This window comes from Pituophis catenifer, unplaced genomic scaffold (assembly GCF_029215685.1).
Source record: "Pituophis catenifer annectens isolate HBS135680 unplaced genomic scaffold, rPitCat1.0.hap2 SCAF_8, whole genome shotgun sequence".
Classification (NCBI taxonomy): domain Eukaryota; kingdom Metazoa; phylum Chordata; class Lepidosauria; order Squamata; family Colubridae; genus Pituophis; species Pituophis catenifer.
In genome coordinates this window covers 69217423-69230667 of record NW_027256888.1, presented here as the reverse complement: position 1 = coordinate 69230667, position 13245 = coordinate 69217423, and the positions used below count along the sequence as shown (strand labels likewise).

Genomic DNA, 13245 nt, shown 5'->3' with positions numbered 1-13245 from the left:
TTTAAACACTATACACCTTAACATGGGGGAATTAGTGAGAGCATTGGCTCCCACTAATTCATTTTAGGCAGCCAGAAATACTGAAAAAGTTGAGTTGGCAACCATGACCATTATCCATATAAAAAGAGGGTGGGGCAGGGGTGAAATCTAGCAGGTTCTGACAGGTTCTGGAGAACCGGTAGCAGAAATTTTGAGCAGTTCAGAGAACCGGCAAATACCACCTTTGGCTGGCCCCAGAGTGGGGTAGGAATGGAGATTTTGCAATATCCTTCCCCCAGAAGTGGGGTAGGAATGGAGATTTTGCAGTATCCTTCCCATGCCATGCCCACAAGGCACACCACACCACGCCCACCAAGCCACGCCCACAGAACTGGTAGTAAAAAAAATTGGATTTCACCACTGCAAGGAATTCATGTGAACACCTGTGCTTGCATGAGTGGAGCCATGAGCGCCCACATTCGATGCTCACACGAATGGGCTGTGAATGTCCATGCAATTGGGGGCGCGAGCACCCATGACACTCATGGTGATGCTTGTGTGAGCGGGACTGTGTGTGCGCGCACCAGCCAGCTACTCACACGGCCCAGTGTCCAATAGGACGGGGTCCATTATTGGGTTGCGACCCACAGGTTGGGGACCCCTAATCCGACACATCTGTCTCCAACCTTAAATTTACAGCCTGTCATGGATAATCCCTAGATTTGTAATCCTAACACATACATTGCAAAAGGCACTTTCCCAATGTTATTGGACTGATGCCCAGCAAGTTTAAAGATATGAATGCCTTCCAAGTTTAAGCTGTTGGGAATTGAAAGCTATTTTTCATTTTTGAATCACCTTTCCAGCAGATGTCTTTTCAATTTATTAGAGGCATCAATCCCTCTATATTCCTGGAAACATATTTAGTTCTTGTACTTATTCAAGTTCCTTTCATTCAGTTTTCTAACGCTGATGCTTTCTATATATTAAAGGAGAGCCATTTAAAAAAAAAGACTTCAAAGATTTGGACAATGAAACATTACTAGCATCTACTGAATGCCTGTATTAAACTATTATGATACGCACATTCAAAAGCTGTCGGATGCATTTATTTTAATTCATTGAATCATATCATAAGTGCATGCTGATGTGGGCTGAACAAGTACTTAACGGTAGATTAATGGTTGTAAAATGGTTGTATTTTAAATAAAAATTAAACAACGGCTCTTCAAAAAGAGGAAGAACCCCCCAACCATTTCAGATTGAATTGAAATGTGATAAATTATGAAACTGATATAGCATATTTTAGGAAGATGGTCCATCAAACTGAATCTCAGAATTAGGGAGTTTTAGGCCAAAACAGATGTGAAAGGAAGACCTACTCCAGATTTTGAGTCTTTAAATATAAAATAAAAACTGAAAAGCATGGAGATAGAATAAAAGGGTCAATTCAATTAAAGATCTGCAATGTGAAGTGGTAAAATACCAATATAGATTTCCATCAATAGTGAGAACTAAGACACACAAACAAGTAATCCACAAACTTGAGAGTATTGTATTTTCACTGTCTTTGTTAAATGGCCAATATGGTTTCAAAAAGCTTTGGAGGAAGAATGAATGAAACCACCTTTCTGATGGATACAGAAAGATATCTCCAAGTAATAAAACATTGTGGTTGCTGCCTAACAGCTTTTCATCAGAATCCCCGGTGATTTGCTACATGTTTGTTGTAAATGCTTCTAAATGGCTTATATACCAAAGCTCCTTTTCCATGTAGTCTTTAATCAATATTTGTTTTCTTTAAAAAAAAAAAACATGAAAGGGAAGTGCAAAAAAACAATCCTCTTCAGACAAATGATTTACTATAAAAGTCTTCTCAAAAAAATATTTACCCTAGGTTAAAGCAGCAAACACTGGTTTTTAATTGTCAACAATGCTTTTCACTTTTTTTGTAAACCATAGAATGAAAACAAATGCTTGAAATGCAAAATATGCCAGTTTCAGTCCCTGGAACACCCTGTTCCTGGGACTCACATGGATCGGATAAATATGATCAGAAAGGCTGCTCCCTGCCCTAAAAGGTAAAAGGTAAAGGTTCCCCTCGCACAAATGTGTTAGTCGTTCCCAACTCTAGGGGGCGGTGTTCATTTCCGTTTCAAAGCCGAAGAGCCAGCGCTGTCTGAAGATATCTCTGTGGTCATGTGGCCGGCATGACTAAACGGCAAAGGCACACAGAACGCTGTTACCTTCCCACCAAAGATGGTCCCTATTTTTTCTACTTGCATTTTTTACGTGCTTTCGAACTGCTAGGTTGGCAGAAGCTGGGACAAGTAACGGGAGCTCACCCCATTACGCGGCTCTAGGGATTCAAACCTCTGAACTGCCAACCTTTCGATCGACAAGCTCAGCGTCTTAGCCACTGAGCCACCGTGTCCCTTGCTCCCTGGCCTACATCTGGGATAATTGTTGTCAATTAAAACAAATCAGGTAAGATTAACCCATTAAACATTCCGACTTCATAATAGTATGAGTATTATGTGTTTCCATACTTCAGTAAACCGAAGATATTAGGCTAAGGCAGTGGTTCTCAACCTGTGGTCTGTGGACCCCTGGGGGCCACAATGTTGTCACAGGGGTCCACGAAGGCTTGCAGAAACATTACAATTTAAATCTTGAGTTAAGTCTTGGGAGTACGTGGCTACAACAGGTATTTAAATTGGGGGGTCCATGGTGAAGAAAAAATAGAGAATTATTGGGCTAGGCCAGGGGTGGGCAAATGCGGCCCTTTTACAACCTGTGGACTTCAACTCCCAGAATTCCTGAGCCAGCTTGGCCATCTTAGCTGTCTCAGGAATTCTGGGAGTTGAAGTCCACAGGTTGTAAAAGAGCCATATTTTCCCACCCCTGGGCTAGGGTAGGGCAAAACAGATGTAGGTTCCAATCCATGTTTGGCCTTGAAACTGACAGATGTGACCTTGGAAAAGTCCTCTTATTATATTTAAATATAGAACTACACAACCTTTTGGTAGTCATTTTTTTGTTGCCCTTGATATTTTGAGGAGAACTGAAAGCTGTAGCGGTGGGGCAGTGAGGGCAGGAACAGACCAAACACATAGATAGAGGTGAAGTTTCCTGGTTCTCTCCCATCCTTATGATTTTTGAGGGAAGATCTTTAAAAAATAAACAAACAAAACCTTTGTATCTGAGGGTTTGACGTTAGAGGTTTGCTTACTTCCTGCCTCAAAATGGCAGGAAATCATACCACGGTATTTTAGACAGAAGAAAGAGGCACAAAAGGAGCTTGTAGATTATAAGTGGGTTGCCCAGAATTGGAAAAGAAACCACTCAAGCCGTCCTTGAATGATAATTGTTTGATGCATCTACTGTGTCATCCTGAGATTTTGCATTGTGCTTATCCCTCCAGTGAGCGATGAGTAACTGAGTCAAGTAGGATGTAATGGTAGGAAGTTAGCAAGTAACCTATATAAACAGTGATTTCCCATCATTCAGTGGGTTTACCTACATTTTAAAGAGTTAGCACAGAAAAACAGGTAAGCATTTAGGTAAGCCTTTCCAAAACCAAAAAAAAAAAAAAGGATGTGGTGGCTCAGTGGCTAAAATGCTGAGCTTGTCAATCAAAAGGTCAGTGGTTTGAATCCCAAGTGCCACGTAACGGGGTGAGCTCCCATTACTTGTCCCAGCTTCTGCCAACCTAGCAGTTCAAAAGCACATTAAAAAATGCAAGTATAAAAAATAGGGACCACCTTTGGTGGGAAGGTTCCGTGCACCTTTGGCGTTTAGTCATGCTGGCCACATGACCACGGAGATGTCCTCGGACAGCGCTGGCTCTTCGGCTTTGAAATGGAGATAAGCAGGGGTGAAATCCAGCAGGTTCTGACAGGTTCTGGAAATTTTGAGTAGTTCAGAGAACTGGCAAATACCACCTCTGGCTGGCCCCAGAGTGGGGTGGGAATGGAGATTTTGCAATATCCTTCCCCCAGGAGTGGGGAGCGAAGGGGGATTTTGCAGTATCCTTCCCCTGCCACGCCCACCATTCCATATCCATAGAACCGGTAGTAAAAAAAATTTGAATTTCACCACTGGAGATGAGCACCGCCCCCTAGAGTCGGGAACAACTAGCACATATGTGCGAGGGGAACATATATTGCAAATGTCTATAGCTCCACCAACCTGTTTAGCCAATTGATCCTTCTTGCCAAAGCCGGTGGCTGCAGCAATATTTCCAGCGCCTTCCACCGTCTTGTGGGCTACGGCTGTCACTCCGGTGACAACAGCTCCCCCTACATTTGACACTTGCTCTTTGGTTTTCTCAGCCACTGTAGGGGGGAAAAACGTCAAAGGTAAGAGAGGGAGAACATTTCTCAAGTGTCTTTTTCCAAGGTCAACATGGATGTTTCTGGCTATCCACAGATGGCACAGGACACAGTTTTATTAGACATGCAAAAGAAAGAAAGAAAAAAAAAATCACAAAAGCATTTCTCAGTTATATCCAACTTTCCCTACAGGCATACTTTGCCTCTAGTATACAAATATTTTTAAAAATTTAATTTGAAAAATATTTTTAACAAATATATTTATTTAAACTACAATCGAAATTCCAAAATAGCCTTCCAGCTGGAGCTTCTGGCGGGATAATGCTTACTTAAATATGCAAAGAATGGTCAGCCCATCTGAGCATTGTAAAACTAATCCTGTGTCCTTTCAATGTACCATATTTCCCCAAAAATAAGACTGGGTCTTATATTAATTTTTGCTCCAAAAGACGCATTAGGGCTTATTTTTCTGGTTAGGTCTTATTTTTGGAGAAATACGGTACTAAATGCATCCATCTGGCTGACAATCTTAACTGGGGCTTATTTTGGAGGTAGGGCTTATATTACGAGCATCCTGAAAAACCATGCTAGGATTTATTTTCCGGTTGGGTCTTATTTTCAGGGAAACAGGGTAGTAGCTGTATTTTTTCCAGATCATACAAGTGTGCAGTACCCATTTTAAAAACTCTTATCCAGTTAGTTCCCAAAGCCATTAGTAGATAATTCAAAAGAGGATGAACGCCTACAAAAGCCAATGAACCTGTTAAAACAAAATTGGGGAAAAAAACTGAGATGCTTTGAGTTATTTTAAAAAGGAAAGTAAGGGAAGATAATTCTTGTGGTTTCCCTTTTCTCTTCCCCACCCTAAATACCCCCAGAAGGACTAAAATGCCCCACTCTTTCATATCACATTGTCATTTGATGGCATTCTAATCTCTTTAGAAGTCAAACTGACTTAAGTTGTGGCCTCCAATATTTCTACATTCTTATCCCTGGTCTCTCTGATGGATGTTCATCAAATGAGTTGACCATACAATTGCCATCTTGTGATGCTTACAGACTGCTGTTTTACAAAAGTTATACACCAGGGCTGTCAAACTCCTGACCCGCGGGCTGAATGTGTCATGCGCTGGCCACACCCACACCCGGTTTAGCAAAGGGGGGAAAAGTCCCGATACGTCACGTGACGCCGCCATGATGAAGTGAGTTTGACATCCCTGTTATACACAGTTGCTTATACTGACAAACCTGAACATTAACAGATTAACAGAGTTGGAAGAGACCTTATAGTCAACCCCCTGCTCAAGCAGGAGACCCTACACCATTTCTGACAAATGGCAGTCCAATCTTTCCTGGAAAGTCCCAAGTGATGAAGCTCCCACAAGTTCCGAAGGCAACTTCTGTTCCATTGATTGATTGTTATCACCGTCAGAAAGTTTCTCCTCATTTCTAGGTTGAATCTCTCCTTGGTCAGTTTCCATCCATTATTCCTTGTCTGGCCTTCAGGTGCTTTGGAAAATAGCTTGACCCCCCTCCTCTCTGTGACAGCCCCTCAAATATTGGAAGACTGCTATCCTGTCTCCCCTGGTCCTTCTCTTCACTAGACTAGCCATGTCCAGTTCATGTAACCGTTCTTCATATGTTTTAGTCTCAGTCCCCTAATCATAAAATAAACTTAAGTGAATTGAGTCTGCTTCATATAATCAGTTCAAATACATCAGGTTGACTTGATTCAAAAGTTGAACAGATTTTTACTTGGGCACTAAAGTTTCTTCTGCACTATCCAAATCAAAATGTATCATGCAGTCCAATTTAATGTTTATTATTATATTTGTTTAGTAATAAAGAAATGAATGATTTAACAAATGAAATCATAGATACTTCATTGAATTAGCTCCCTGTTGCAAATAATTAAAGGCTATTTCAGGGATGCAACAGGTTCATGCTAACTGAATACATCAGATGAAAAGAAGCTAGGATCAACATTATTCACATGTTCCAATGACCCTGCGCACAACAGATCTGTAGCAGTGGTGGGGTGCCCTCGGTTCACACTGGTTCTATAGAACCGGTAGTAAAACTGGCGGGAGGCCCCGCCCACTGACCCTGATGTCATGAAAACACTTCTGTGCATGAGCTTCGCTCGTGCGCGGCCCCGTTACGAACTGGTAGTAAAGGTAAGTAGAACCCACCCCTGATGTGTAGACAATGAGTGTAGCTCTGGTGGTGTAAATGCAGAAGAGAAACAAAATATATTTAATAAAAGCTGACTTAAAATTAGGGAAGAGACAAGCAAGTTGGGGCCTTCAAATGGTAGCTAATTGTTATGGATTAGGTTAGCTATAATCCAAAACATTTATAGGTACCTTTGATACAGATTTTGTAAAATACAATGATTTAGAGAATTAGGTAGAACTGCAGAAGTGCCCCAAGCGTTGGAGCTTCCTTCTTACATCCATACAGGTAGTCCTCAACCTACGACCACAATTGAGCTTAAAATGTATGTTGTTAAGTGAAACATTGGTTAAGTGAATTTGTCCCATTTTATGATTTTTCTTGCCACCTTTGTTAAGTGAATCACTGCTGTTGTTAAATGAGTCACATGGTTGTTAAATGAATCTGGGTTCTCCTTTGACTTTGCTTGCCGGAAGGTCGCAAAAGGACTTCTAAACCCTGCAACCATCATAAATACGAGTCAGCTGTCAAGCATCTGAATGTAGATCCCATGACCATTGGGATGCCGCAACGGTCGTAAGTGTGAAAAATAGTCATCAGTCTCTATTTTCAGTGCCGCTGTGACTTCGAACGGTCACTGAATGAACTGTTGTAAATCGAGGACTACCCGCATTTAATCGAAAAGGAAATCACAAAGGAAGAAAATTTGAATTTGGGCTTGTAGTAGCTGTCATTTGATACCCAAGCAAGCTCAAACTGTGTTCTGAGATCCAGACATGAATTTCAGCTGCAGCTACGAGAGCCATAAGAAAAGAGTTCCTGGAAATATAATAACAGGCATATACTGTATATCAGTCATTTGATGCTGTCGAGGGAACACAGCCAATGATTGCACCGAAATGCTAAGAACCTATTTACTATTCCAGGGCCATCCTTGACTGCTGAAGATCATATTTCTAGAGTCTAGAGAAGAGATTTCCTGTTGTTTTGCCAACAACTCTGGTCGGCATCTTGAGAGTCAAAATGTTTTGCTATGCTGATCACAGATAACTGAGCAGGGATTGGCTGACTATTTTGCCAGCCACAGTTCCCATGAAACATCGGGAAATCTGTTCTCTTGACCGTGTTCACTAAACCTTGAAGCTCAACAGATACCAGCTGTGGAAGTCTACGCCCGCATATTACTGTATATAACTAATTTTTGAACAGTTGGCCAGTGTATCAGGAATTCTAGGTATGAAAGCTGCTTTCAACGTAAGGAACAGATCAGGGGTGGGTTCTACTTACCTTTACTACTGGTTTGCATTGCGTGCGCGCGAAATGAGTGTGCGCACATGCTCTTCTGCACATGTGCAGATCACCTATGATGACGTCCGGGTCAGTGGGTGGAGCCTCCCACCAGTTTTACTACTGGTTCTTGCAAATTGGTCCAAACCGGGGGCAACCCACCACTGCTACAGATGCCAGATGCCAACCATTAGCAACAGCAATAGCACTCAGACTTAAATACTGCTTTAAAGTGCTTTAAAGCGATTTACAGAGTCAGCGTATTGCCCTCAACTATCTGGGTCCTTATTTTACCCACCTTGGAAGGATGGAAGGCTGAGTCAACCTTGAGCTTGGTGGGATTTGAACTGCCAAATTGCAGGCAGCCGGCAGTCAGCAGAGTTAGCCTGCAGTACTGCATTTTAACCACTGTGCCACCGAGGCTCATCCATTACATGTTTCTCTTGCAGTGAAAATAATCACTCAGGCCCACAGGTTATTGCCCAGAAATAGATATGGAATCTGGGCCAATACTTTGCTGGCTTTGCATTCCCCACAGATGGCATGTCGTGTGTTTGAATCGTCAGAAACTGGAATTGTACTACAGATTAATATCTCCAAATGTCCTCTCTGCAGGAATGTTCCTCTCCCAATAAGACCAATAATGCTGTTTCCCAAATGCCTGATCGTATCGCAGACATTTCCTTCCTAAATCAGAGCCTACTTTTTAAAGAACAGGCAAGAGATTTATTGATGATTTAGAGCCTTGGTAGTACAAGGGTTTAAGGCACCCTGTTATTAAGCTGCTTAAGACCAGCTGCCTGCAATTACTGCAGGGTTCGAATCTCGCCAAGGCTCAAGGTTGACTCAGCCTTCCATCCTTTCTAAGGTAGGTGAAATGAGGACCCAGTTTGTGGGGGCAATAAGCTGACTTTGTATAAATATACAAAAGGATGAAGGCTATTGCTGAGCACATTGTAAGCCGCCCTGAGTCTTCGGAGAAGGGCGGCATATAAATCAAATTAAAATAAAAAAAAAATTAAAAAAAAGAGCTAGAATTGCAATTATGGACTTACCTGTTGTGACACCGTGAACCACGCCCTCTTTGGTCTTTGACCCTATTTATCCAACAAAAATAAAAAAAATAAAAATCAGTTTCAGTGGACACTGAGTGAACATAATGAGTTTTAGGAAGCATTAAGGATACAATTCAAGAGTTCACACAACTTGTTGATCTTAAGTTCAACACAAATTGTTGTGTTTTTATAAAATAGTAGCCCACACAATAAACTGCAAATGATAGCTTAACATTAGGACTTAGTTCACACAAAGAGAATAACCCTTCTGCCTTTATTTGCCCAAGTGGGCATTCCAGAAACAGGAACTTAATTGGATACATCCTTTTTCTGGTGAAAAGTATTGGAGTCTTAACAATACAAATTTACATTCTTAATCTCCATCCCTTTTTTCCAACCATTGGTAAAATAGATTCCATGTTTGATAATATTCTCCATCCTCTTTCTGTTTAATTTTTAATGTCAGTCTATCCATTTCTGCACAAGCAGAAATCTTCTGCAGAAGAAGTCTTCCTAAAATCTTCCTAATTATCTCTTCACCTCGTGGTATATCTTCATTTTTCCAGTATTGTGCGAATATAATCCTCGCTGCTGTTAAGACATGTAATATTAAGTACATACTATTCTTATCATTTTTTCCTGATATTATACCTAATAAAAACTATTCAGGTTTAAAATCTACACCTTTCCCTATCATCTTTTCTAGCCACCTATGTATCTTTGCCCATTTTTTTTTTTTTTTGCTTTTGCATAAGTCCACCACATATGATAAAATGTGCCCGTTTTTTGGTTACATTTCCAACATTTGCTAGACATATTTTTAAAACATTTTAGCTAACCTAGCAGGTAAAGTATTGGAGTCTTTAGAGGTCTTTTGTGGCAAATTACAGTTTATGGATGCAAAAAAAATTTGGATGCATGCATAAACCTTCCATATCAAAAAGATGCTTTAAACAGTTGTCTTTTGTGCATTTCAGTGGTGGGTTGCCCCCGGTTCACACCGGTTCTATAGAACTGGTAGTAAAACCGGCAGGAGGCTCTGCCCACCAACCCCGATGTCATCAAAACGCTTCTGCGCATGCACAGAAGAACACGTGTGTGCGCAACTGCAGCCCCACTGCAAACCAGTAGTAAAGGTAAGTAGAACCCACCCCTGGTGCATTTGAATGATATAAGTGTGCTTAGCTGGTTTATGGTGACAGATGCAACTTTCTTGGAATTAGCTATACTTTTAATTGCCCCATGCTGTGAAATGAAACAACATCTATGGAAAATTCAGCTTTCCCACTAGCCGGGAAGCATGGATCACATACAGATACTGTATCCGGTTGGGCATGGCTAAATCTGCTGGCTCAGTTTCTTTAATGACTGGGATTCCATCAAAACAATCTCTAAAGAAGTCCAATATAAATCTATTTTTTGCCAATTTGACTCCAAAATTAGCACATTATTAAAGTGAAGGTATGGTAATCTAAACCAGGAATGGGAAATTTACAGTTTTCAGGAGCACCCCTTCCAAAACATACATGCATATCCCTTAAGATTGCACCAGTAGTAAAATAGCTGCATTTTGTTGTTTTATCCTTAGAGAAGTAACCATTTGACTACTGTTTTTCTTTTTTTCAGAATTTTAGGGATGGGAATAGAACTGGGAAATTACTGGGAGGAAAATTCATTCATAAGCTCCTCTTAAAACCATGAAGAAACTGCTCTATAAGGACCCTAAAAAAAAAAAGGGGGGGGGACTCAGCCTTTGGTGTAGATGGAATGATTCCCCTTTCTTATCCTTTAAAAAAAAAAACAAAGCCAAAAGAAGAAGCCATACTCTTCCTGATGACATGCTCACATTACTAGATGGCCTCCTCTGAAAGGTTGGTTTTTTTAACAGATTAACAGAGTTCGAAAGGAGGACCTTGTAGGTCATCTAGTCCAACCCCCCCCCCCAAGGAGACCCTACACCATTTTTGACAGGTGGCAGTCCAATTTCTTCTTGAAAGCCTCCAGTGATGAAGCTCCCACAATTTCTGAAGGCAACTTCTGTTCCATTGGTTGATTGTTCTCACTATCAGAAAATTTCTCCTTATTTCCAGGTTGAATCTCTCCTTGTTCAGTTTCCACCCATTATTCCTTGTCTGGCCTTTAGGTGCTTTGGAAAATAGCTTGACCCCCTTCCTCTCTGTGGCAGCCCTTCAAATATTGGAACACTGCTATCATGTCTCCCCAGGTCTTTCTCTTCACTAGATTAGCCATGCCCAGTTCCTGCAAAAATGCCCAGTTCCTCAGATAGTTGCTTGCCATATGTGGACAACTCTTTTTCTCAACAGTAAACCAGCCTAGACTATAATCTATTCTCAGTTGCGAATGAAGGCAAATATATGTGTCCCAGGATAATGTTGCAGGATCCAATCTGGATTGGTCACCTTGACCAGAGGTTTAATCTTCCAAGCTTTCATACTCATGCTGGAGCCCATCCTCAGGGAACTTCTCTCTAGCAGAATGTCTGCTTTGAGCTATTCTATGTATAATATTTATGTGGTGCCTGGTTGTGTGTGGCTTTTTAGTTATTGACTGGGGTGTTGATTGCTGGCTATTAAGTCATTGGCTGTTGTTTCCTTGTGCTGCCAAGCACTTGGTTCTTAAGTACTTGATTAACTGGTGGTAAATCAGCACTCCTATTGACTGACAAGCAGCCCATTTCCCAGGCTATTTTTGTCTCTGCTCAGCCAACAATCTTAGCAGCTGCAAAATTGAATGTATGTCCTTGTTCATTGCAATGTAAGGCTACCACATTGAATTTGGATCTCCTCGTCTGACTGCTTGCGTCTATTCTTGAATTCTATTCTCAGTTGGGTGAGGAGGATATGACCTATTAGAGCAAATTCAAGTAGGGGTAAGTATTAAGACACACGTGACCATAAAGTCAGGGTTCATCAGTGTCCATCTCGGTTAGCTCTACAAGTTAGATCTGGGCCAGATGATCGGATAGCAACCATGAATCTACTCTCCACAGGTGCAATGCATCCCTTTTGAATTTCTCTAAAATTTCTTCAAGGTGTCTTGCTGAAGAGACGCAAGCAATCCACCAATACAACAGTTATGGCATTTTTAAGTGGAATAAATATTATTACATCTAAAGTACATGCACTTAGTAGAAGTTTTAGTTATTTCCAGTTCTAAAAGTTTGCTATTCAAACAGTGCAAGAAATGTAACAATGTGTTTGGTTTAAAGGAGGAACATATTACCACAGGTCATCTTGATTGCTCATTCTGTACAGAATAGCAGCACGGAAAACAAATTCGGATTGCTGTCATGGTTAAAATGTTGACTCGAGACCAAGGAGACCCAAACTTCAGTCTATCTTCAAAACAACTTTTCTCCCCAGATTGTTTTGGGGAAGGTAAATTGAAAAAAAGGAACGCAAGGAATCTCACCTTGGGTTCCAGGACAAAAAAAAGAAAAAAAAGAATGAAAATCTAAAGAATTCTACATACATATACAAATTGACAGCCCACATCACATTAGGAACGTCACAGGTTCCTAATGAACCTTGAATCTGCATGAACCTCCAAAGTCTCTCTAGTTGCATCAGATCTTAATTTGACTGGGACACATAGGAAAGTGTGTATCCCACTAAAAATTGAATTTAGATCTGTAAGGGTCACCTGCTTGACTCGGGGGCTGGACTAGAAGACCTCCAAGGTCCCTTCCAAGCCTGTTGTTCTATGATTCTGTAAGAGTCTCCTGCTCAAGCAGGGGATTGGAGAAGACCTTCAAGGTCCCTTCCAACTCTGTTTTTTTCTATGATTCTGTAAGGGTCTCCTGCTCGAGCAGGGGGTTGGACTAGAAGACCTCAAAACTCCCAACTCTATTGCTCTATGGTTCTAGATTTCATTCAGTTTCATTCATATTTTCTTTCGGTCTTGGCTCCACCCAGTTCTTGACATCAGGGTTCCTGATGTGCCAATCAAAGGCTGTGTGGTTCTTGGTTCAAATAAAATAAAAATAAAATAAAAACCGCACGCTCCAGATTTAGCGTCTCACCACTTACCCATATAGAGGACTCCTTCTTTTGTTTTCCCTGCTGCTTCTGCCACACCTTGCTTGGTTTTCTCTGCTGCTGCTACCATGCCTTCCTTGGCTTTAGTAAACCCTTTCATGAAAACGTCCATGGCCAAAATACGTCAGTGTCCAGAACTGAAAAGATAGGTAACTTTTATTTAGTGTGTTAAGTCATTTAAGAAAGAATAGCATCGTGTTGTTTAGGAGGGAATAGCACATCTATCCATGCATCCTTAATCATCTTGGTCTAAACCAGGGGTCTCCAACCTTGGCAATGTGAAGCCTGGAGGACTTCAACTCCCAGAATTCCCCAGCCAGCTTTGCTAATAAATATCCTAATAAAACTCTGATCCTT

The 13245-nt window shown here is 41.1% G+C and overlaps 1 protein-coding gene across 2 annotated transcripts in view; it reads right to left on the bottom strand.

Moving 5' to 3' along the window:
- Positions 1-13000, bottom strand: part of SNCA (synuclein alpha) — a 50818-nt gene extending 37818 nt beyond the window's left edge. For both annotated transcript variants that reach the window (XM_070948695.1, XM_070948694.1), the window contains exons 1-3: positions 12880-13000; positions 8831-8872; positions 4171-4316 (exon numbers count right to left, since the gene is read on the bottom strand). In XM_070948695.1, the coding sequence (XP_070804796.1) occupies positions 4171-4316; positions 8831-8872; positions 12880-13000 (309 nt within the window). The remainder of the gene's footprint in view (positions 1-4170; positions 4317-8830; positions 8873-12879) is intronic.
- Positions 13001-13245: the final 245 nt, after the last annotated feature.